General features: G+C 44.3%; 1 protein-coding gene across 2 annotated transcripts in view; it reads right to left on the reverse strand.

The window, feature by feature from the left end:
- The window catches only part of PIEZO2 (piezo type mechanosensitive ion channel component 2), a 449399-nt gene that overhangs the window by 69873 nt on the left and 355015 nt on the right, over positions 1–24511 (reverse strand). For both annotated transcript variants that reach the window (XM_012746201.2, XM_075993690.1), the window contains exons 20-31: positions 19420–19596; positions 19003–19128; positions 17399–17599; positions 16526–16730; positions 16310–16411; positions 14913–15078; positions 11567–11810; positions 8989–9085; positions 7742–7901; positions 3227–3316; positions 1550–1671; positions 376–447 (exon numbers count right to left, since the gene is read on the reverse strand). In XM_012746201.2, coding sequence (XP_012601655.2) covers positions 376–447; positions 1550–1671; positions 3227–3316; positions 7742–7901; positions 8989–9085; positions 11567–11810; positions 14913–15078; positions 16310–16411; positions 16526–16730; positions 17399–17599; positions 19003–19128; positions 19420–19596 — 1762 coding nt within the window. The remainder of the gene's footprint in view (positions 1–375; positions 448–1549; positions 1672–3226; positions 3317–7741; positions 7902–8988; positions 9086–11566; positions 11811–14912; positions 15079–16309; positions 16412–16525; positions 16731–17398; positions 17600–19002; positions 19129–19419; positions 19597–24511) is intronic.

Below are 24511 nucleotides of genomic sequence, written 5' to 3' on the forward strand. Positions count from 1 at the left end.
GAGTCCCAACTCATTTTTAATATGGGTTTTTAGTCATAAAGCAAATAAATATCAGCAGAGCTCTAGACTTTAGAATTGGATAATATAATAGTCAATTCTTTTTCCCTTTCTGAGCCCATAAATTATGCTCAGGAGTTTGTAAGGTCACATGTTTGGCTTTCTTCAGCCAGCACAGTAATCAGCCAATGTCTCTGAAGAACCGGTCATCAGGCTCAGAGAGCCACTGACATTGCAATTTATCTACACTCTGACCCGCTATCAAGTCACAAGGATCCAACCATGCATGGAACACATGGGTCATGGGAACGCCTGAATTCTGGTCAAGGATATAAGGGTTAGAGTCGATGAGGTTGTAAGAGGATCAAGAAAACCTACTGGAAGCATGATCAACCCAAGGCCGCCACCACTGCTTTTTTTTGCCCTTGGCTTTCTGTTTGTCTGCTTCTCCTAAAATAAAATATGTCCAAATATTAATTCTTATAAAGTGAGAAAACAAATTTTGAAAACCACGCTTTAACAACTCAATTGTCAAGTCTAGATAAATTGCAAAAGTACATCAGAGGTCAGGAAAAGGAACTATACTGAAAAATATACATGTAGTAACAGTCAATTCTATAACATAAATAGTAATTGTTCTTTTAACAGAATGCTACATTTTCACTTTCTTCTTAGTAACTGAGGGCTTATAAAGAAATATAAAAAAAGGATTATCTGTCAAAAATGTATCTCACAAAATTGAATTAATAGAAATGAAGCATCAATTGAATTTTATAGAACTGTTTAGTGACAAATAACTTGTTAAAAATACATAAATTGCAATAACCAGAATTTTTTCTTGTAATTATTTTAATGCATGGTTGGAAAATATAAATTTACTATTAATAGTAATGACTTATACTATGTACTGGAAAAACATCATGCATTATCTCTCCATTCCCTTCAAATAAGAAGCATGCAAGCCTCTATAAAAAGATCTTTTATACAATGCAAAATTCTACTTCAAAAAAAAAAAAAAAAAGATCTTTTAAACTTCAATTGGATATAATAAATCTATAATTGGATATCATAAACATATATTTCATATTATGTTTCATTTGAGCAGGCAAAAACTGAATGATATTTTAACTACTAATATTCAGGTGCCACATAAAATATGCATACATATTTCATTTTTACATAAAGTTTATAGAAATGAAAGACAACAGTAGAATACATATCTAAAATATATTTTCTAAAGGAATTAATTAAGCAAAATCATGCCAATTTACTTCAGAAATAGGTGTTTGTGAAACAAAAGCTAAACTATGTGTTTGTTAAAAGTATTTTGCTCAAGAGTAGATACTCATAAAGTCATTGCTTCATCAAATATACACTTAGGAAACAAATGAACTTATCCCATTCAAAATGGGAGACTAAAACTTGCTGAGTTAGAAAAATACATTGATAATACTGGCAGAATGAAAAGTAACATTCTTTTACATCCCTACCCAGCATCATGCTATTATTCAACGTAAAGGTACTTAAAGGAAAGGAAAATGTCTTGACGTACTTTCATCATCCTCTTCAGAGAGTTTTCGGGTGTCCTGGCCTTCTCCTGGCTCCTGGGTCAAGCTCAGCATCCTCTCCTTACCCTTTTTGTATTTCTGCTGCCTGGCCTTGATGCGATCCATCCTGGAATGTAAGATAGCGTTAGTCGTGCTAAGAACACATTCACGATCATCGTGCAGTCAGTACTTTGGACTTAAACTGCTATTTATACAGCTAATTATGGACAAAGTGGTCAATTTACTTTGGGATACTCGGGAATCATAAAATGGTTGCTTATCAGCAACAAGTCTCCTTGCTTTTACATACATACTGGTGTGTGTGTGTGTGTGTGTGCGTACATATCCACATTATTTTGCACTACATAGGTACTATTCTTAATAATATAATCAGTAATAATTATGCTAAGGCTAAGTATGCAATACATCATGTCCCCTCACATCTTGTATCATAGCCAATTTTGAACATAGCATATTATGAATACAAGTCCTTTGTTCTCCCGAGTTTTGCATTCTTGAGAAAACAAAAAATTCAGTAAAGTGAATTACAGTAATAGGCCTCATTTATGGGAAATTAGGAACACATTCTAAAGTGTGGGCCCAAGTTTGTTATTCCTCTAGACCTGATTTAGATATCTAGAAACAACAACAGTTGTACCATATTGCATTTATGGCATATATTTTTATATATAACTTATGTCTTTGTGAATTTATACAAGGAAATATTTCTGCTTGGGGAAAAAAGCTGGAAAATGAGGTCAGAATGGAATGAAGCTGCCCTAGGAAACTCATGTAACTTTTCTGGTGGGCTGCTAGCATCTCCATTTTCTTGGGGAAAGTTTCCAGGTTTTGAATTCTGTGGCTATCACCTTTTAAACCTTATCCCCAAATTATGAAGTGCTATAAGTCGTCAGAGGTTCCTTCCATTCACTGCTGGAAATTTCCCTCAAAGAAAGTTCTTTTCAATGGAATTATCAAATCTCCTAAGTGGAGTCAGTCCATCCCTTCACCTATCCGGGATGGTATGGTGGGAAATCTTTGAGCTGGGCACAGGGAAGTATGGCTTATGTTTCTGGTGCTGCCTCTAAGTTGTGTGGACTGCAGGTTATCTAATGTCAGCAGTTGTTGTCAGCTTCTTCCTGAAGAGACTGGATTACACTACCTTAAAAGATGCTTCCAGAGCTGGTTCCTCATTTATTCCCTTAACAAACAGAGGTAATGAACACTTACTTAATGTTCTTGGCACTGGGCAAGACCCTGCCTCATTCATTAACTGGTTTAACTTTCATAAAAAATCCACTAAAGTAGGATTGAGTGAATTCTACCTTGGGTGAATTAGGTGAGCCCTAATTTAAAAACAGAAATCTGAAATTCAGAGAACTTACATGACTTGCTCAAGGTTCTAAAGTAAGTAACTGAAGCAGGACTTGACTGGCACCCTTTCCATGAGAGCCTGGCTTTCAGCCACGATGGAGCTGTTTTTCCTTAAACTGCTTTCATTTTCAGTGTCACAAGCATAAGCAATTGCCCTGACACTAGAGTTAATACCTTGGAAGTGGAATTGTTGATGCAAATATTTTTTTCAGGGGTTTGGAGCTCCCCAGGAGCGGAGTCAGCTGAGTAAGGTCGTGCAATCAGAAAATATAAGGTAAGGAGAATGAGTGGAAACAAAGCATCCTTACTGTCGCTTCAGCTGATCCATGGACTTTTTCTCTTCCTCAATTCTTGCCTTTACAGCTTTCACAATTGTGGCCTGGAAAAGTTCGGCCCCTCTAAAGGAAAATTGGAAACAGAGAACAAATTAGTATTCTTATCATTGTTGTTCACCTTCTCCTGAAAACCATTAGCAAGGGTGAGAAAACACAACATCCCTTTCTGGCAGCCAGTTAAAGTTTCCTGGCTGGGAGTGGGAGTCAGCAAGGCCCGTTCTAGAAGTCTTTTCCCAGTAGATGAACAGGGTACAGCCTTCCACCCAGGAGGGAGGGGCTGCTCACAGCCCTGGTTGGTCAGCAAAGAGAAAGCAGTCTGTGTTATCTAAGATATTAAGGCCCTGAGCCTCTTCAAACCTGCTCCACCCAACGTTAGACTTCAGTAAAGTGTTATTCACCTGACCTTATTATATTTGTACCATAAGGGAGGAATCTGCAAGGAGTTGAGTTCCAGAGGAGTTTTCCACTCAATGAGCAGACAAGGGAGTGAAACTGGGGCTTCCCTCTGGGAATGTATTAATACGAAGGTGAGTCCTGCCCCCGCAGCAGGACTTGCAGTCTCTTGCCTCTTTGATTCTTTTCTCCTGTCCTTCTACTCTCTTCTGCTCTTTCTCACTTCTCAGGCCGACTTAAGCATCCCAATAAATACTCTTAACCTTCTCAACATCTTCAAGTCTGTCTCATCATCATGTGCTTTGCAAATCCCAAATCCACAGGAACCCCATGGTGTGCCTGCCACTGTTAGTCATGGAGCACCACACTCATCAGAAATTTTTCTGTTCTTCTGCAGTGGCTGTTACAAACTCTGGTTACACTTTTCTCAAATCTCAAATTCTGTCGAGTAGCTTTTTGCTCCTAGTAAATGACCTAGCTTTCTACTTCCCAAAGAGAATGTAAATCAGAAGGTGATAAGCCGTTCAGCTTCCTGTGCCTGGCCCTCCCAGAGATGTCCTCCCCTGCGGTGACAGTGGGACAGGTGCCACCCTCCCACCATCAGCCTGCCCTGTGCTCTGGGTCCCTTCCCTGCCCCCCACAGCCTGAGAGATGCCGTCTCCCGACTGTTCCTCTCTCCCTGCATTTGCAACCTGCCACCACTGCTGGATTCTGATCCTAAGCATGGGAACATGCTCAAGTCTTGCTCACCTTGAGAGATGAAAAAGAACCCATGTGCACCCCACATTTTCCTACATAGTCTTAGATCACTGCCCCTCACTATCAAAGGCCTTGCAGCCACTGTCTCCAAGCCTTTACAACTTCAACCTCTGCTCCTTGCTGTTTGGCTTTGGCCAGTTAAGGTCCCTGATTTCAATGTTCCATTGTCAAGTTTATCCTTATATGACCCATCTGATCACAGGTCACCTCCACTTGGAAACGATCTTCCTCAGGCCCCTAAGGCAACGTACTCTCCTAGTTTCCCTTTTTCCTCTGTGGCTCAGGCTTCTTGTTCTTCTTTACAACCTCTCAAATATGAATGTTCAAGGGTCTGCTTATTCTTCACACTCTCTCTAGACAGCCCCAACTCCCTGCTCCAGTACCTGTGTGTGATGAGGGCACTCGGCCTGCTCACATCTCCAGACCTGTCAGTGACCACTCAGCTGCCCGCTGGACTTCCCAGCTAGTTGAGTTTCACGTGCCTAAGAGACCTACGCTCCCCGCCATGGTCAGTCTTCTCCCTGGTGCAGCTTTTCAGGTCTTCTACATTTGGGATCAGCACCGTGACTCGTGTGAGCCAGAATCCTGGCACAGCGGGCTCTGCTCTGCTCTTCTCCATCTCCCCTCCTGCCCCGTCACTTTCCAGTTGTGCCAATTTTACCTCAAATATATCTTCCCAACTTGTCCCGTCTTGGTCCCAGCTATTTTTATTTACTTATTTTTCCTTTTATTTGTTTTTTATTTTTATAGATTTCTATAGCTTTTATAGTGCAGTTTTGTTACATGGATATAGTGCATAGTGGTGAAGTCTGGGCTTTTAATGTAACTATCACCTGAATTGTGTGCATTGTACCCATTAAGTAATTTTTCTTCTTCTTTTTTTTTCTTAACTACTGAGTATTTACCCAAAGCAGTATGTAATTTTTCATCCTGTCTCTATCCTGGATCATAATAGCAGCTGCCGCTTAACTGTCCCTCTGCCTACAGAGCTGTTTCTGCTCCGTCTTTTCTCCACACCAGGAGCAGAGGGAGCTTTCTGAAATGCAAACACTGTCGTGTCACTTCCTCAGCCGTTCTCTGTCTGTGGGAGATTACCAACGCCATACACATGGTTACAGTCCCCGACAGTCTGGCTCCCTGGCCATGCCAGCTTATTCTTCACCACTCACTATTCCCCCTTCAAACTTCAGTGTTTCAGCTACTCAGAGCTTCTCATGGCTGCTCAATGAGAGCTTCACTCCATTGCTTCCTCAGGCCGCTTCCCCTCACTTCCTCCTCTGACACCCCCGCCACCCTTCAGATTGAAGCTGGGAATGGAAGGCCACCCTGGTCCACGCCCCTGCAGTCAGCTACACTCCCTTGATATGATCCCAGCTCCCTGGGTATCTCCCTCCATCACACTTGCTCAAGTCTGAATGTTTGAGTCCTCCCAAAATTCATATGCTGAAATCCTAACTCCCAAGGTGGTGGTATTAGGAGGTGGGGACTTTGGATCATGAGGGCAGAAAAAAATTACTTAATGGCTACAATGCACACAGCTCAGGTTGGATTACTGCCCTTATAAAAGAGGCCCAAGGGAGAGCTCTTGCTCCTTCCCCATGACAGGAGACAGTGAGAAGCTGGCCATCTATGAGGAAATGGGCCCTTGGCAGACACAGAATCTGCCAGCACCTTGATGTTGGATTTCCCAGCCTAGAAATAAATTTATGTTGTTAAAAAACACCTAGTTTATGGTATGCTTATTATGGCAGCCCAAACAGACTGAGATAATACTAGTTATGCTGTATTGTGATTGTGTATGTGTTCTCTTCCTGCTAGTCTGTAAGCTCTGGGGCAAGCATCCTCCTCTTTGTATTAAATAACAGAGTAGGCAGTGAACAAAGGAATTAATCAATGAGTGTGTATTCTTTGCAAATGCTATTATAGTTCAATGTTTACTAAGTCATGGCTTTTCTTTGATAAGTGTGAGCTGTCCTCTGAACCAAAGCCATCACTCTTAGTATAACATGAAGGACATGCTTTCTAAATAATTGTGATAACTCTGTGAGAAAGACACTGGCTTCTTATTATGTCCCGGACTTCTCAGGACCAAATGTTTTGGGAAAGGCAAAAACAAATACATTTACCTACAGAAACACCAGCTGTTATGTGCAAGTAAATAAGGTTACTATTGGGATGACACATTGTACTCTGCTGTGAAAATGACATCCCGGGTATTAGAAAACGATTATATTGGTGAATTCCAGGGCCAATACTGTACACAAAATGAAGCCATTGTCCATCTACATAATGAGAGCAAGGGTGCCACAAGACTCCTGGAATTAATTGCAGACCCCCTACTATGGCCTCTTTCTATTTGGCTCCAAGTCAGCCAACAAGGGCTGGCAATTGTCCTCATCTAAACATACTTCTGAAATAAACATTTTGTTTATCCTGGCAGGGAAAGAAAATAGGCTCCAGGGAAACTCATGGCATAAACAATGATATATGAGTTGAAACCTCAAGTCAAATGATAGATATTGGTAATTTCATATGAAACCAATCTGTTTATTGGATTATTAGCCCCATGCATCTGCTGGACCGAGGCAAAGTCTGAGTCTCTAAAACAAGCACGGCAGCACAGATGGCAGCACATCTGGGGCTACACAGATGGCCATGAATACCTGTCCCGCATGAAGGGCATTCCCTTTCTTACCTCTTCCCGGTCTTTTTCCCTAAACCTACAAGATTAGGGGAAAAACCAGGAAGAAGGATCAAGTCTAAGGGAGGAAAAGGCAGTAATGCAAATTGTGCTGATTGCCCAGAGAAGAAAATCAGATGAGTGGGGGAAAGAGACTAAAGGGAAAGGGAGGGCAAGGAGGACACGTTGGAGGGGTCAGAAGGGCTGGAGGAGCACACCACTTCTCCATTGAGGATCTGCAAAATAGTAGAGAATAGTGTTTTCTCTCCATTTTCAGGAGTTTCCTCTTAAAACAGAGGCAGGAGGGTGAAGATGGACTAAACTCCAGACCAGCCTGGTCTACGTCACTCTTTTGACTGAGGCCTGATCGAGCTACTTCTAGTGAGCGGGTTTGCACTGAGAGGGTCGCACCGACCAGCACGCCTCAACCGTCCGTAGCACCCGCTCCCTGCAAAGCACGACTTGGCTCCGTAGACTTTCCTGTGACAATCCTATGTTAAGGGCCTTGTGCTAAATTCTTCCTGAATTAGTTCTGCTGGAAAGAATTTCTTAATTTCGTGTGGGCTCTACAAGCAAGATTGGACAGGAAGCTCAGTGCAGTGTGACTTTCAGGCAAGGTTAACAGGAGAAACCACTGATGCCACGGCCCGACCCACCTTGATGCCAGGATTTGTGAAGCTTTTATATCTGCCACAACATGTAGGAAATAATAACTCATAAAAACTCTCCTTTGCAGCAGGAGGAAGGCAAAACATATGCTGTCCCAAATAATTCCTGCTTCACCACTGGGTAGTTTACAGGGTGAATCATCATCAGCTGTGGAAACAAAGTAGAAAAAAAAAAGCAAATTAAAATTAACATGTATTTCCATTGTTATTTTATAAAATCTAGTGTATGGTCAGGCTTGGAAAATCACGGGAAAGAAGAGCAGCATTCTGATGCATTGGCTTGCTTATGAGTTAATTTATTTACAAGGAGGCCACACACTTGAAATCCAACATCAATAGTGATTCCTAAGGTTGACAACCCAGTGAACTCTTGATTCTGTGAGGACTCTTTTGACCTGGAGGCCTCCTGCATATTCCTCTCTGTTAGGGAGAAGGGGACCTTTACCAAGGCCATGGAGCAATAATGTCCAAATGCCAGAGGAAATGCTCTGATACAAAAGAAAACACTTACCAGTGGGCTCTACTTAGGGGCAACCAGCATAGCAATGACCACCAAGTTGTCTAATACAAGAAGTATCAATAGCACTTCTTATCCTAAGAAAAAACAAATTTCCAGTAATGCTTCATCCTTGGGAAGTGTAGCCTGAATTAGAAGCCACCATGGGGAGGACACTGTGTCCAAGCAGCTCCTATTGTGAGCCACTGGGGGTTCATGTGCGATGTTGTCCTGGGTTCCAGTGCAAGAGGCTGGGTGGTGGCAATGGCACTTTTGCTTGTGCCTTACCAGGAATCAAATTCCAATCTGTTTTCCTGGGTTTGATATTCCCTGAGCTTCCCAAGCAGAGAAGGGCCTGGAAGTTACCTTGATGACTCAAGATTCTGACGGGAGTAGCTGCAGGTTTCAGTGGGCTTCTGGAATCCTTACTAATTGCAACTCAAAAAGTATGGAGAGTTACTACAGCATTATACCCAACCCCTAGACTCCCAATTCCAAATCCTCAGGGTTCGGGAAGTTTCTAGAAGATGATCAAAGATGCCCAGTATACTGACACCTCATGTTATGTGACAACAGAGCCACGATGCAGTACAGTTTTATGGCTTCCATCTACAGATAGAATCGACCTCTACTTTTATCTCTTTTCCTCAAGTGCTTTGGCCCACGTTTTAAATGAGAACAGTACAACTGTCCTTCCTTTTCTGCCCTTCTACTACCCAGATTTCCTTTTCATACTTACGCATTTTGTAGCCTTTGACTGTGCAGGCCAGGCTGAAAGCTTGGATCAACCAGCAACTGTTTTGGACCAGTGTCCCAATGTATCCACATGCTCCTATCTGAAAAACAAAAGGGAGGACAGATTCTAAAACTCTGTACCTGGAAAATAGTTTGATATCTTGTGATCCCAACATGTGCAAGAATTCACAAGGTCTCAGTGCTAATGATTACAGGAGGTATGTAAAACTTCAGTCACATGTAAGAGTGTATTAGATGCTTTAGGAGCAATGTAAATTCCTGGGGAAAATTAAACCCAATGATAAAGGTAGAGTCTTTATTGAAATGCTTTCTGCACTTGGAAGCACCTTTTTTTCAAAGAGGAAATCTTGGACTGTCGTAGGATAAGCCCCAATCTGTGATAACAAATGGGTAAGCATTGAACCCTAGGACTCTAATTTTGGTCGAGTTATTTTCTCGAGGCCAGACAAATTAACCCATGCTGTTCCCAGGAGAGCATCCCAGGCATGGCTGCAAGGCGTCAGGCTTAGAATGGGAACGGAGTATGCGTTTTGAGCCTTGCCTGGACAATTCTCTTGGTAAGGGAATCATCGCTGTTGATTGGCACCTGGTTGTTTCATAACAACGAATTTCTTGTTATAGTTACATTAATTTCAAATTTGGAGGTGGGAAAAGTTTAAACACACATTAGTCACTGTACACCAACCCATAAAGGTGATGGCTGAATTGTGTATATTTCCTGGAACAGGCAAGACAGGAGAAAATCATTAGGGTTTGCTTCCACGGCAGCAGTTACTCAGCATGAGTTCCCCAGGCCTGGGAACGTGCTTCCCAAACCAAGATCCCAATCCTATACAACCATGCTTTTGTTCCAGTTGTCTGGGCTGGGAATTCCCTCCCCTTTTTTCTCCCTGGAAATCCTTCAGTCTATTTATAACTTTCTGACGTGTTCAAATGGCATCACCTCCAGGGAGGCTCTTCCCAACTTATCTAGGCCAGATATTAGGCATTCCTTTGTTTTTTTTCATTTGTTTTGTTACCCTAAAATGTTGAGATAATTATCATGAACAGATTGTATTATAATTCTTTATATAATAAGAAGATCTATCTTCCCTTTTAGAATATGAGTTCCCTGGGGTTAAAACCTGAGTACTGTTTATCTCTAATTCTTCAAGATATAAAATACCTTAGCGAAGAATAGCTTTACAGTATAGGTTTACAGAGTGAATGAATGAACTTTGTCCCCACACATTTTCCAGGAATGGTGGTGAGGTCAGCCTTCAGCGGCGGGTCTCTTGCCATTAGACTGGTTTCAGAATGAACTGGTGTTCTGTTGTCTTGTCTCTTACTCTCCCCAACAACTCTATTACTACTGCTACCCCAACAACACTACTACTCCAAATGTGAGTTAACATCAGTGAGGTAAAAGTGCAGAATTAAAGTCACTTTCACTGTCAACCAGAAAATTAACCTTTCAATGGGCAGAGAAAATAGATTCTCCAAATACCTATTCAAGGCTACATAGACTTGGCTTTCCAATACCTTTAAACACAATGATGCACATGCAAAGAAACAAACAAACAAACAAAATCAAAGAGCTTTCACAGCTAAATCATCACCTGGTGCGCTCTCATCCTTAAGAGCTATAGGAAGGGAAGCAGCAGGGAATCATTCTATTGCTGCCCTTGCAGCCCACTATCAGTCACAGCCTATGGGAAGAAGGCACAGGGATGAACTTTCACCGGGGCCAATTAGAGTGTTGTTAACTCCTTCAGCTGTTAATTTCCTGCAGCACTAAATAACTTAATGGTGTCCCTGCGGCCTGAAAGACTGATCTGACTCTGGAATCACTGGTGGGCAGTTTGAGTTACCTGTCACGTCAGGCGCAGAGCCCTGCCCTGGAACATTGCTATTTAGTAGCAGGGCAGCCAGACACGGTAGAAGAGGGAGGGGTATGTTTCTTCAGCCCTACGTTGTCCCAGTTGTGTCCTCATCTGGACGTCCACGCTCAGAGGCAACCAGGAAGCTGTGTCTTCTCTCATATCTACCCACATCTTAGGGGCACATAAAACAGTCTTGCCTGCAGTAGCCTGCTCCACTTCATTGCCCCACTCTCCGCAGTGTTAAAGAGAAACTATGCTCATTTTATTTTATATTTCTACAATTTTTCTGTAGGCAAGAGGGCTGCTTTTTGCCAACATGATATGACTTTTGAAAAGACTCAATGATTTTTGTTCAGCTCATAACAGGGCCACTTCATTACACAGGCCAGGAGTGATGACAAATTGTTCCTCAGAAGAGGTGGAATTTTAATTAATAAAATACATTTTAGAATTTGTTCTTGTGAATACATATCCTTTAGTCATGGTGCCTTGAAATGGTGGAAATGAACAAAAAGGATCCTGTTTAATATGACAAAACAAAGAGTAACAAATGGTCATTCAAATTCTGAATTTTGTAGCATCTTATTTGGGGCTTTTAAAAGAGCAACATGGCAGGCTCTTGGCTTTTAATAACCACTGAGTAGATTGTTTACTCTTACACTGAAACCACAAATGTGTTACATAGTGGGAGCTACTTACTGACAGGATATTTTTCATCGTAATCACAAAAACGTTGTATGCAATCAGCCAGTCCCAATAGCGCAGGATGCTCTTGATGGGTTTTAATAGCAAATCGCCTCCAAAGAGCAGGAAATAGAAACAGGCCACCAAGTAACCCATGCAAAATATGCTGATCCTGGTCGTCCCAGTGATGAAGATGATGGTGAGAACGAACCAGAAGAGATAGCTGAAGATGATCACTTTGGACATGTCCAAGTAAGATCTGGAAAACAAAGCTGAGCAATGAAAGGACAGCAACAAAACAAATAGACAGAATCAGGAAAATCTACTTTAATAAGGGAAAAGTTCATACTTTGTATTGGATTGTGGGCGAAGCACTTTGCAAGCCATACTATGAGCGCTTATTCATCTTTCAATTAACACTGCCTGGTACGGGGAAGCCCTCTCATAAACAGCCCTGGACAAATAGGGAAGTCGTGGAAACAATGAGTGTGTTATCATCGTCTCCTCCAGGCCACAGGCTCACACACAGCAATGGTCTCTGCCCACTTGAGTACTCAAAATTCCTCTTTATCTTCCTACAGGAGGCATGAGTATGCGTAGGGCAAAAGAAACTGAGCTACAGATGCCTCCGGGCTAGTGAGAGAAAAGTTAAGAATGTATTCCTTTTGATGAATTAGAAGTTAACCGATTAAAACAAATCCACACCACATGCAAAGGCTTTATTAGAGACGAACATCTCCCCTTGCACGCACAGCAGTTCTGAGGAGGCAGACATAGTCACTGAGGGGCTTTGGGGCTCTTTCCAATTCTCTGTTTTTGGCTGTCCCTGGGGCGAGTCAGGATCTCTCTGGGGCCCATCTTCCACTGCAGCCTTCTGGATGGAAGGTGAGGCTGGCGTTTGGGTTTCAGTTGTCTTCAGTAAGCAGATCTCCAGAGTGTGGTCACTGTCATCTGACAGAAGACACACTACAGGCCAACTCTCTCTGCATTTGATTGTTATAGCTTCTCTGTTTGGGGGGTTTTGCTTTGGCTGTTTCTCTTCCCAGGTTGGGGAGAAGCATAGGAGAACCAATTCTGGATTAGCTCTTTCATTAATGGGTTGTAATTTTGTAGGATGTTAATGAGTCATCTCAATAAAATTTGCAATGCACTCGACCTGTCCGGCATTATCAGGGAATAAGTCTGAGTTGTGCCTTAATGGTACATGTTTCAGATAAGTGAACTTTTGACCTTTACTCTTTCTAGAGTAAAATACTTAAAATATTTTAATTTTTTTTCTAAAATATATCACACTGTTCCATGACATCATAATCAAAGGAGAATGAACAAAATGTCAGTACTTCTCTGTACTACAGGATCATCACAGGTAAAGTCAGTGATTTGCTTGAGCCCACAGGGCCTTCTGAAGTGTGTGTAGTTTGAATTCAGTGCAATGGGCTGCTGGTGTATGTGTGCCTATGTGCACGTGTGCATGTATGTGTGCCTATGTGCACGTGTGCATGTATGTGTGCCTATGTGCACGTGTGCATGTATGTGTGCCTATGTGCATGTGTGCATGTATGTGTGCCTATGTGCACGTGTGCATGTATGTGCACGCAGCGTGGCTTTCTATGCACTTCCTTCCTTTCCTGCAGTGCTTAATTCTTGCTCCATGAGCCCTGGCCTTCACATCTTGGCACTTAACCAGAAATCATAAAACTAAGCTTAAGAGGATATCATGGAGAAACCAGTAGACGTGCTCTGAAGAGGAGGCGGAGGGCCCCTGAGTGGAAAGACTGAGCCCTGGTGATGGGGACTGTGGTTAGGGGCCACCAACTGTCAGAACTCTGGCACTTCCCAGGGAGCCCAGGCTGCTGGGGAGCTGAGCCTGTCGAGGTCAAGAAGGGCAGGACAGTGGGGCTGCTGACAAGCAAACTCGCACGTCAGCTTCTCACTCACTACTGCTGTATTTGACAGGACACTTCCTGAGAGGCCACTTTGCTGGCAGTCCTTACTGAGAAACGAATCCAAAAAATTGAAATAACTAAAACAAAGAAAACTTTTTGTTTTTAAAAATAAATGGCACACAAACTTTTCATTTGAGTTGATGTCATGTTTTTTGTGTATACATCATAAAATACAGCGTCCCTTTGCAACAGGGAAAAGGATGAGCTGGACTGATTTTTTCTTAGCATCACAGGGGAGAGGTAAAAAAGGGGAGTCCTACCTTAGATTAGTGTTTAGCATGTTACTTGATTTACAAATAGAATCTTTATGGCTATACAGAATATCAGTTTTTTGCAAATTAACTTACTGATTATATATATTGAAGCATTAATGTGCTTCCACATTCAGATTCGGGAGCTAGTTTGACTGGGTTCGAAACCTTGTTCTGCTGTTGCCTATGTCTGCTCTATTGCTGCAGTTTTGTCACCTACTAAGTGGGGATAATAATACTACCTACTCAGAGCCTGGCAGGGTAAGTGCTTAGAACTGCCATTAGTGCACTGTAGGCCAACAACTGTAAGGGGAGGGAAAGGCGGACAAGTATAGAAGTAAGTTAGAAGTGGTCTTTGGCTAAAGTGCTCTCACCTTAGAAGTGGGGATAAGAGAGCTGCTTAAAATAACAACTTCAGGCCGAGGGCGAGCACACCACGCGGGCAGGAATCTCCAGCAGGTCAGAAGCTGGAGAGCAGCCTCTGGAGTGGAGGGTCAGCTGGCCTGTGCGTCACCTGTGACCTCCCTCCACGTGGTGCGTGCAGGCTGGGACTGTGCTAAGCCTCTTCCCACATCCCCGTGAAAGCATGGGAGGGTGACACGAGTCCGTGAGCAGCAGGGGTTAGGTGATTAGTCCTTAGTCACGCTGTTGCATGGCCACAGAGGGGACATTGCTAAAGGGGAGCACAAGCAAGGGTGCTAGGGACCCACCTCCTCAGTCCTCTGTGAATACAGGAAATGAGGATGAGGGACAGGGGATGGGGAGGAGGGATGAGGGATAAGGGGCAGGGAATGAGGAGGAGGGATGAGGATGAGCATGAGGGGTGGAAGATGAGGATGAGGAGGAGGGATGGGGAGTGAGGAGGAGGGCTGTCTGCTAAAGAGCTGCTAACTGGTATTATTGGTACAAGTCAGTTTCTGTATGAAGAGCAGAAGAGAAACTGATTGCATGAAAAGGTGGTTCACACTGACAAAAGCAGATGCAGGGCTATAACTCCGAGGCCCAGTCTCCAGGCCCCTGAGCCACACTGCCCTGCATTTATTAGCTCCACTGTGTACAGTACAGCTGATCAATTTTCCAAGTATAGCAGGCAGAGAGTTTCTGTAGTAGAGCAACCCAACTGCACACAGTACAGTGGCTTAACAAATGTGACGCTATCGTTACCTGCAGTGAATAAAGTCTGGTACAGGGTTATGTTGGCTGAAGGAGGCCGCATCAAGGTTCATGCAGATCTCGACATTGTCCCCTGCCATTATGCGCACTGCAGCTTTGTTCTCGTCTTCAAAAATCTGCCGTTGTAAGGAGGCACACAGGAGCAGCATGAAGTCGTCTGGCAAGACAAGGGTGAGGTCATTAGGCCACCTCCTCCTCCCCCGGTTCACACAGTGCAGGGCATTCTCACACGAGTGCTCCCCGTCCTCCCTGAGTCATGCTCCCGCGGTTCATAGCAACATTCATCCTGGCTTCCAGCGTTGAAGCCAAGTCACACCTTCCCCACCTCTGGGGACAGAGAGTGACCACGGACATTCCAGTGGCTCACAGTGGGGGAATTTCTGGATTTCGTTTGCATGTTGGTGAGTCAAAGTGTTAGGTGCTAATTACTGATCTTCATGAGTTTCTTACGGGACAGTGTTTATTTGCATTTATCTCCTACCAGTTTTGAGGTGTCCATTTGAGCAATGTCCGCATCTTTATCTTTGTACACATGGCAGACGCAGGCATTCTTTTTTTCTTTATTCTCTCCATCCCCATTTGCATTTGTAACCAAAGACTGTTCCTGAGTCAAGGCGCGCTGCAGGCGTGGCGAGGGCGGTTGGATGTGTGGACCAGCTTGCGGGAGCATAGACAGCCTTCCGAGAGAGCTGCCGCCACCGCCCCTGCCCAAGACAGGCCTCAGACCGAGCCTGCCTGGCAGCCTGCAGCACAAGTTGCTTCCTTGTTTTAAAAAATTAAACCTGAATATGTCTAGGCAGTCATAAGAGCAGTCACTCCTGAGTTTTCTGTAGCACCCAGCACGCCCCATGGTCTTGGTAGGCTGTTGTGACCTCTGGATCACCAGCTGCCCTGGGCAAGCCAGCTCTAGAGTAGGCCAGCTCTAGAGTAGGCCAGCTCTAGAGTAGGCCAGCTCTAGAGTAGGCCAGCTCTAGAGCAACTAAAATTTGGGCAGCATCCTCCTAGCTCCCACAGCCCTATCTTTAAGTTTGGTCTGTTTGCAGTGGCACCCAGAAAACACTTGAGTTGCAACACACAGGCCTCTCTCTGTGGTCTGCCTTTTAAAAAGTGGGTGTGTAGATGTGTGTGTGCGTTGGGGGCGGGGGCTGCTGGGAGGTGCAATTATGCAAGTGAATATGGTATTTCCAATGTTGACTTATTAATTTTGCAAAAGTAATATGGCAAGTAGAAGCCATTAATGATGTGTGATATTAATGCATAAAGACAAGCCTTTACATGGCTATAAAGTCTGGCGGAAGACGCAAAGGCACTAATGTACAACACGTGAAGAGTGATTAGCAATAACCCCGAATTGCAATGCTCTGTGGCCCTGTGGCTGAAACACTTACAGACGAGAAACACGGGGTTGGGCCGCACGATGAAATCTGGGAAGTACAGCCACTTTATGATGTTGTCGTTGAAGCTGGCACCTTTGAATCTCCACGGGTAATCTGCAGGGAGGGAAATGGTGAACAGCACAGTCAGTACTCTTCTTCATCACTCTTCTCCCAGCTGTCCACGTGGTAATGGCTGCTTCTGAAAGCTCCAGGTAAGGGCATGCTCACCTCGGCAAGGAGCAGGCGGGATGCCGATGCAGATGAAATACTGGAAGGTGATGATGCATGCCAGGAAGCAGCAGTACTTGGGCCAGACCTCCGCAATGGCTTTTCTTCTGCGCCGATATAGGACAGCAATTAGCCAGCAGGCATGAACCATGGCGTAGAAATCCATTCGCTGACCGATCACGTTCACTGACATTAGGAAACAGGTCTGTGTAAGGATGAGAAGAAGCAAAAGATTGGGATTACAGGGGAGCGGATAGGTGCCAGGTGTCAGGCATGTGCAGGCAGCAGAGACCTGCATTCCTCAGGGCAGGTCTGTCTGCACAGGAGCCCAGAGCTTGATCTTTTGAGTGTCTTTTAGTAGGAAGACAGAAATGCTGCTCAGATTACTTCTAGGAGAAAAACTGACTTTCTCCTTCAAACAATAAAGAGAACAACTATGATCTCTTCATGAAACACTGTTCCAAATTCATTCCACTGAGAAATAAGCACTACCACAACCATTTTAAGTTACGACAGTCCATTCCGGCTGCAGGTTACACTTTCAGGATGCACAAAAAGAAAGAAGATAATAATATTTTATCCTTAGTAAGTTAACATGACAACTGACGTCCATGTGTTTAAACGGCTCTGGAGATCCAGAGAGGCCAAGCGCACCGCTGCGGGCGGTGGTAGAGAGCGGGGGAGGATGGGCATCTGCCCTTGGGAAATTTTCAGCCACACCCAATTAACCTACCAGTAGAAACACCCTCCGTCAATCCTGAAGAGACAGTGATCATGGCCAGGAGATGTATAACAAAGCTCCAGTGGCCAAATGGCTAAAGGCTTAAATTTTGATGGAAAAAAGAATTTCAACACATCAGCATGGAAACTCACCTCCAGACCAAATTTGTAGAAGAAGTAATTTATGAAGTATTTGGCACAATTAATAAGTCCATCATCTAGATGTAGTCTTGTAATGTCATGAAAGATAGTTTTAGACACAGGCGCTGTGAGGTTGTTTCGGCCTCGATAGTATTCCTGATGGCGGTAAATGGTGACTTCAAAGGCCAGAATAGCCAGCATCAGCAGATTATTCTGCAGAGCAAGAAACACAGCTGTGCATACCTAATACTTTATGATTTGGTAATTTCAAGCAATCCCCAAAGTAAATCATTGTACTTAATTCTTGATGTCTGAAAGGAAAATGTTTTATAAAATCCCAGCTCTATTAAATATAATTTTGAGCTCAGAGTTCATTTTCCTTATCTTATTTATTGTGAAGTTACCTCCACTATATAAGTGGCTAATTTCCATGGCAATGGGATCTAGAATCTCTCGATATAAGACTGCTGCTTCTCATTCCTATTCCTCAAAAAGTACACACCACACACCACACACCACATACCACACAGAGCAGTTTCCTGTTATCTGAGGAGAGTGGTCCAAACTTGTTTGCAGCTAGAAGTGGGGAACAGTACAGAAACATGCTGGAGACACACCAAGATGGAGAGTGGGAAACTAGTTAGGGCGAAATTTTTGAATACCCCGAAATCTGGCTAGAGAGAGTAGTAAATTGAGAAGCAAGCTGATGACAGTAAAATGTAATGGTGATTATAATAGTGGTAATAAAAATAGTTAACATTCATGGAACGATAGGGGCCTGACACTATTCTAATCACCTTTTCAGATATCATTTTGTTTTATCCTTATAATAGCTATTTATGGCAGCAGATACTATTACAAAAGATTCTACCGCATGAGTAAAAACTAGGACTACACAAAGAAAATGGGATGTTTGTACATTTCAAAATCTCAGCTGCTGAGTATAAATGTTTTTATTGCTAAGCGCATTGTTGGTGTAATACAATTAGGATGCTCAGATTATCCATCAAAGTAAATGTGAAAAATCTGAAGTATATCATTTCATTATGATTGTATGACTATTTGCATCAAAGTTCCTTTCGCTAAGATATGGTTTATTACTTCTGAATGTAATATATGTTCTTCATTAAAAATTATTAAGAAACAGAATTTAGATGGCAAAAATTTCTTGTAAAAAAATTTCTTTTCTATATTCAGCCCTCAGAAATCATCATTGTTGACCATTTGGTATATGTTACCCAATATTTTTCTTTGTCTCTAGAAGAGATCATACTACACACTGTATTTTGAGATCTGCTTTTTTTTCTTAACTGAAAAGTATGTTTTAGACATGTTTTAATTCTAATGTATCCATGACCTCCATATTGTAATGGCTGCAAAATGTTCCAGTAAATGTTTTTGTCATATTTTATTCAACTAATCTCTGAGAGTTTGGATATCTTCATCCCCAGCACAATGCATGATCGATTTTAACATTTAAATTTGTTGCAAAGGTGATTCCAAATGCCATTTGAGAAGGTGAGGTTACTATCAGATGTGATATTAAGAGTCTCAAGGAAAAGGATTCTAAACTATGACCATGTAGAGGCTCAAAATAAGCAAAGTACAGCCATTACCCTCAGGTAGACGAGCAAAGGAGAAGACTTCCTCAGGCCGACCCACTCTGTTGGATCAATGGAAGCATTGTAGAGTAGAGATTTGTTCAGGTCCTGAAGGGGTATGTTTGTTTGATTTTCATTTGGCTGAAAAGAAGATAAAATGGCGTAACAAAAAGCTCCACAGATTAGGAGAATTTCGATCATTCTCCTTCAGCAAAGGGACATTGGTAGGATTGGGGAAGGAAAGGCCTGTTTCAGGGGGGAAATCCCAGTATGAGAGGAGATTAGGCACAGCACTCAGGGCTGGAATACATCCAACCTGGATGAAATAACTCACAAGCTAGACAGAATGTGCTTGGGGGTGCAGGTTCCCCAAATATCTACCTTACTTCCCTAAAGGGCAGTCAGGGATATTCCCCCACCATTGAGGCTCACCAAGGAACAGTTAACAGAAAAGTTCTCAGGCTTAATGGTTTGGAGCTGGTACAACATTTTGCAGACGATGATCACACATGTCCAGACAGTGCAGATGCTTGAAGCCAGACGGCGTAGCTTTGCATACGGCAGAGCAAAAGCCCAAGAGATCAAAAACACATAGTTGAACAGAGACACCTGAAAACATAAAATCAGAAATGGGGACAAAAATATATAACATGGCATAACACCCACAAAACAGGACGGCTTGATTTACTCAGTTCAGCAAAGGTTGATTGAGTTCCTAAGGCATTGCCCTAGGTGCTGGGGCTACTAAGGTAAGTGATTTATGGTCTCACCCTTTCAGGACATTATGGCTTGTCTGGCAGACAGATATATAACTAGGTAGTCAACACAATGTAGCAATGGCTAAGCTGCAGATGTGGGCAGATACCCATGAGAGCACCCAGAAGGGTCCTTAGTCTGGTGCAGAGGTTCAGGAAGCATTTTCAGGAAGAGATGGTGCCTGAGCTGAGCCAGGCCAAGCGAGAAAGGTGGGAAGTGCATTCTAGGTCAAGGACACCTGAGCAAAGGCAGGAAAGCACAAGCGAGCATGTGGCGACAGGTGACTACAAATAAGTGGAAAGTTTAGAGTGGAAAGTGTGAAGTGCAGCAGGAGGTGAGGCTGGGCATTTTCACACCATGCTATGGCACAGGAACCCATTCTTCAGAAAACAGGGAGCCACGGAGGTTATTGTACTGGGGGATTTGCATCTGACCGAAGTAAAGGTAACTGAGGAATGGAGGGTTACACTATGGGGATTAGATGTAATGTCAGGAGACCAGCTCATGTGCTGCTACAGTAGCCCAGGAGAGAGCGAGAAAGCCGGCATTTGAGAGGGGAAATGCAATTAGCTGGTTTGATGACTGACTGGCTTGGTGATAGTGGGGAGGGGGGGTGTAAGGGAGAAAGTACAAGAGTGACTCCCAGGTTTCTGCGTGGGGGCTGAGTGGCTAACAGTGCCACTGAGACAGGCAATGCTGAGAGGGCAGCTGGTTTGAGGAGGGAGGACAATGACTTCAGCTTGAACATGTTGGCTTTGGGCTACGTGGGAGTTTACTGATCAGCCGAGATGTGTCCCCGTTTCTAGCAATTCTTAGTTCATTGAACAGTACAAAAGCACTGCCATTTTATTCAGATGTTGAAATACTCATTCTGAATATTGTTAAAATAATATCCTAGGGACAGTTAATAGTATCAGGTGGAAATAATAGCATGCACTCAATTGATAAAATTGACCTGTTACCTGCTACTCTTCTATTCACCTGCTTGTCATTGTTCAAGCCAAAGGACCTCTCTGAGAATTAAGTGCTGAAATATTAGATAGGAAGAGCTGCCTTACAGAATTAATTGAGGATGAAAGAAATACTGTGTGTGGAAGTTCTCTGTAAACTATAAATCACTCACAAACATAATACATTTTATATTAAATATATTTTGAGTAACTAATTGATTCTTCTTCCTCAGCCATAAGCAAGTGTCATGTCAATTTGGACATTAAAAAGCCAATCCTATTAAAGGTACTGTGAAATTAAGTCTCTTTGTTATTTCTTTTATGTATTTAAGGCATTGAGTATAAAAACAGTACAATTAATTTGTGTAGGACTTTTAATTTTTTGAGTAATGGGGAAAGAGAAGAAAAGATAATAAGTTAATTAGGTTCTAACTAGGTCCAAAGTAACACATCCCATGAGGATTTCCTGCCTTCTGGAAGCACACGGGACAATGCAATGAGAAGTGCATAATCTGTCCACAACAACACGACGGCACAAATGCCCCCTGGTGAAGCCGAGTTGTCAGGGGAGTGAGTGCACAGCCGAGTCATCTAGCACGGGAGCAGGGAAGACTTCCCAGAGAAGGTCAGATTTAAACTGAGACCTAAAGAGCAAATAGGAGATAGAAGGCAGAAGAAATTGCAGGTCCTAGGCCTTTCAGGCAAGGGAAACCATGGGGTTGCACATCCTTGGAGAACTGAGTGATTCACTGGGAGAGAAACGTGACCTGAAACCTCACAGAGGACTTTAAAGTCCACCAGGCGTCCTCGGTCCAGGACGGCAGTGGTGAAGTGGCCCGGGCCAGGCCATAGGACCTTATACCAGTTACCCTGAGGACCAGAGAGAGCTGTTGCAAGGTTTCCAGTAGAAGATTAACATGATCACAGTCACACTCTGTGAAGATTACACTGGCTGCATTATGATTCCACATATTAGAAGGAGAAAAATATTAAGGGAAAAGTTAGGAATCTGTAAGAATAATCTAAAGAGGGAGCTGACGTAGAGGCAGGGATAACGCGTTGAAGGTGCTTTTGGGACACACAAGAAGTACTGTCATGTCCAGTTCTCACTTGGATGTAGGGTCTGGAGTTCAAAAAGAGCACTGAGGTGAAGACACAGATTGAGGACTCACGGCATGTAGAGGGCAACTGAACCAGAGAGCTTGGGAGCTCCCCTTGCAGAGTCTGGACACATAAGAGCAGGCTGTGGACGGAGCCTGGGGAGCACTCCAGAGGCTGGTGAGATGGGAAAGAGGAACCTGTGGACGAGACAGAAAGAAACGGCCGAAGCAGTGGGCAGAGGCAAGCAGAAAGCAAGCCTGACGACTGGGGGTAAAGAGACAGGCACGTCAAGGACAAGGCAAGCCTCTCCAGTACCCAAGATCCTAGGGAACCCGAACAAGATAAGGACTGTAGAGGGGTGCACGGGGCTGGAGGGGCAAGGCACGAGAGCGCGTGTGCGAGCAGCGGGGCTTTCTCCGTAGCCTTCGAGGGCGCCGGAGCACTTCTCCAGAGTTCTGATCTATTGGTGACGTGTCCAACATGCAAGTGAGCGAGTGGGACAAGCAGCAGAGCCGATGGGTCGTGAGGATGTGAATGGGTTTGAAGGCTTCCACACCCTCTATTCCAGGGGTGAGAGGTGAAGAGGACAGACAACCACACGCAAGTCATCTGCACCTACTCTGGATCAGCTTCGCAAGACTGCAAAGAGACACTGGGATACGGAAATCCTGGACAATAATCAAAGGTGAACCGAAATTCTTCCACTAAACCCGGGGAGTCGGAAAAATAGTGGGGATGGAGCGCGTTTGCGCATCTGCCGCCCCACAGGCTGGCTGGAGGAGGCATTCCTTCCCCCCTACACAGGGAGACGATCCCTTCCCCACTGTCCACACTCCCGCAGGCAGGGAATTGCCTGAAGGTGGTGGGAGGTGGCGACGTGGGTGGACGAGCAGTTTGGAGGGGAGTCCGGAGCAGGCAGCATTTTGAACTCTCCGCAGCGCCTCGCTGAGGCAGTGGCGGGTGCAGGAAGGGTCTGAACCCAGCCGCCGCATCCCAACCCCGCCACGCCGCCCCGTGGCCTGGAGATGCAGAAGGCCGCACTGGAGGTGTTCTACAGGTATCCCCTCTACCCTAAACCAGCTGAACTGTTCACGCTTCCAGAGAAGGCAGCTTTTTGAGCTCCCAGCGCTCTGCTGAAGTGGTCGTGGGTGGAGAAAAAGTCTGAATCCAGCAGCCGCTTCCCAGCCCTGCAGCGCCGCCCCGTAGCTTGGAGAAGCCACGGAGAGCCGAGCTGGAGGCGTTTTTCAGGCATCCCCACTACCCTAAACCAGCTGAACTGTTCGAGCTCCTGGAGAAGGCATCTTTCTGAACTCCCAGAGCTCCACTGAAGCAGTAGTGGAAGGGGGAAGGGTCTGAACCCTGCAGCCGCATCCTAGCACTGCTGCCCTGCCCTGTAGCGTGGAGATGCTGCAGGGGCTGCACTGGAAGCATTTCTCTGGCACCCCCTCTACCCCAAACTGACTGAACTGTTCGGGCTTCTGGAGAAGGCAACTTTTTGAGCTCCCAGTGCTCCACTGAAGCAGGCGCAGGAGCTGAACCTGCAGGTGCTGAACTCAGCGGCCATCTCCCCGTACCCCAGGAACCAGTGCCGAATTGGGCATTCCTCCTCAGGATGCTTTCAGGTCCAGGAAGTGGGGACTCTACCTTAAAGGAGGCTTGACCGTTGGATATCATTGAAGTTTTGGCTGGCGCTGGGTAGCCGGATGGCAGTTCCCCACACATAAACCACTGGGTCTCTGTGAGAGGGGGATTTAGGGAGTGCAGTGGTTGTTTGAACCCAGTCTGCCACACCCAACCCAGTCCTCCACCGAATAGGAGACCTGTGGCATCAGTGCCACCAAAGCGTGCCACGACCACCCTGTAGGTTGGAAACACTGCAGAGGCCTGCCCTGGTAGTAAGCTCAGTCTCACCCTCTGCCCTAATCCAGCAGGTGGCCTCAGAAGTTGGATTTAAAAGGGCGGAAAGGAGAGAGCAGTGTTTTGTTTGGTGGCTAACTGGCTATCTCGCAAGTTAGAACTTGGGTGGTTTCTTGTTGCATTTAGATGTTTGCGATCTGTGCCCAGAGAGCAGAGCCTATTAAAGCAAGGTGGAGTAGTGAAGGAGACTGCTATTCCTGAGGACTCGAGGAACCCTTGGGAGTGGCAAGACATTCGCTTAACACTGAGATACCTGTATATCTTATTTGGAGGCTTAAAACGCAATACAAAGATCTTGGGATACATTGATGACTGACTCCTTCCCACAAACCACAGAGAACAAAAGAAAGAGTAAGCTCAGTGCTTAACACAGTGCCTCCCATTAAAAACCTAGTGGTGGAAACTGGTCTCCATCTCACTAGAGTGAACGATCCCTTGGGTGTCTAAGCAAGGGACACAAACCCACTAAACTCTGTGGATAGAAGGTGAACACATCAGGTCAAAGAAATCCAACAGGCTCCAACTCCTGTTAGACAATACAAGACCAGAACACATACTCCCCAGCTATCCCAAGGATCATTCCTTTGGAACCCAAGAACACAGCTCATAATCAAGTTCCAGCACCTCTGGTCCTCAACAAATTATCCAGATGAGGAAGAATCAGAGAAAGACATCAGGAATCATGAAAGATCAGAGAAAAAAGTCACTTCCAAAAGAAAATACTCATACCCTACCAACTGACACCAACTTACAAGATATGATTAGACTAATAGAGGAAGAATTCCGAATATGGATTGTTA

Source organism: Microcebus murinus, chromosome 17 (assembly GCF_040939455.1).
Source record: "Microcebus murinus isolate Inina chromosome 17, M.murinus_Inina_mat1.0, whole genome shotgun sequence".
Taxonomy (NCBI): domain Eukaryota; kingdom Metazoa; phylum Chordata; class Mammalia; order Primates; family Cheirogaleidae; genus Microcebus; species Microcebus murinus.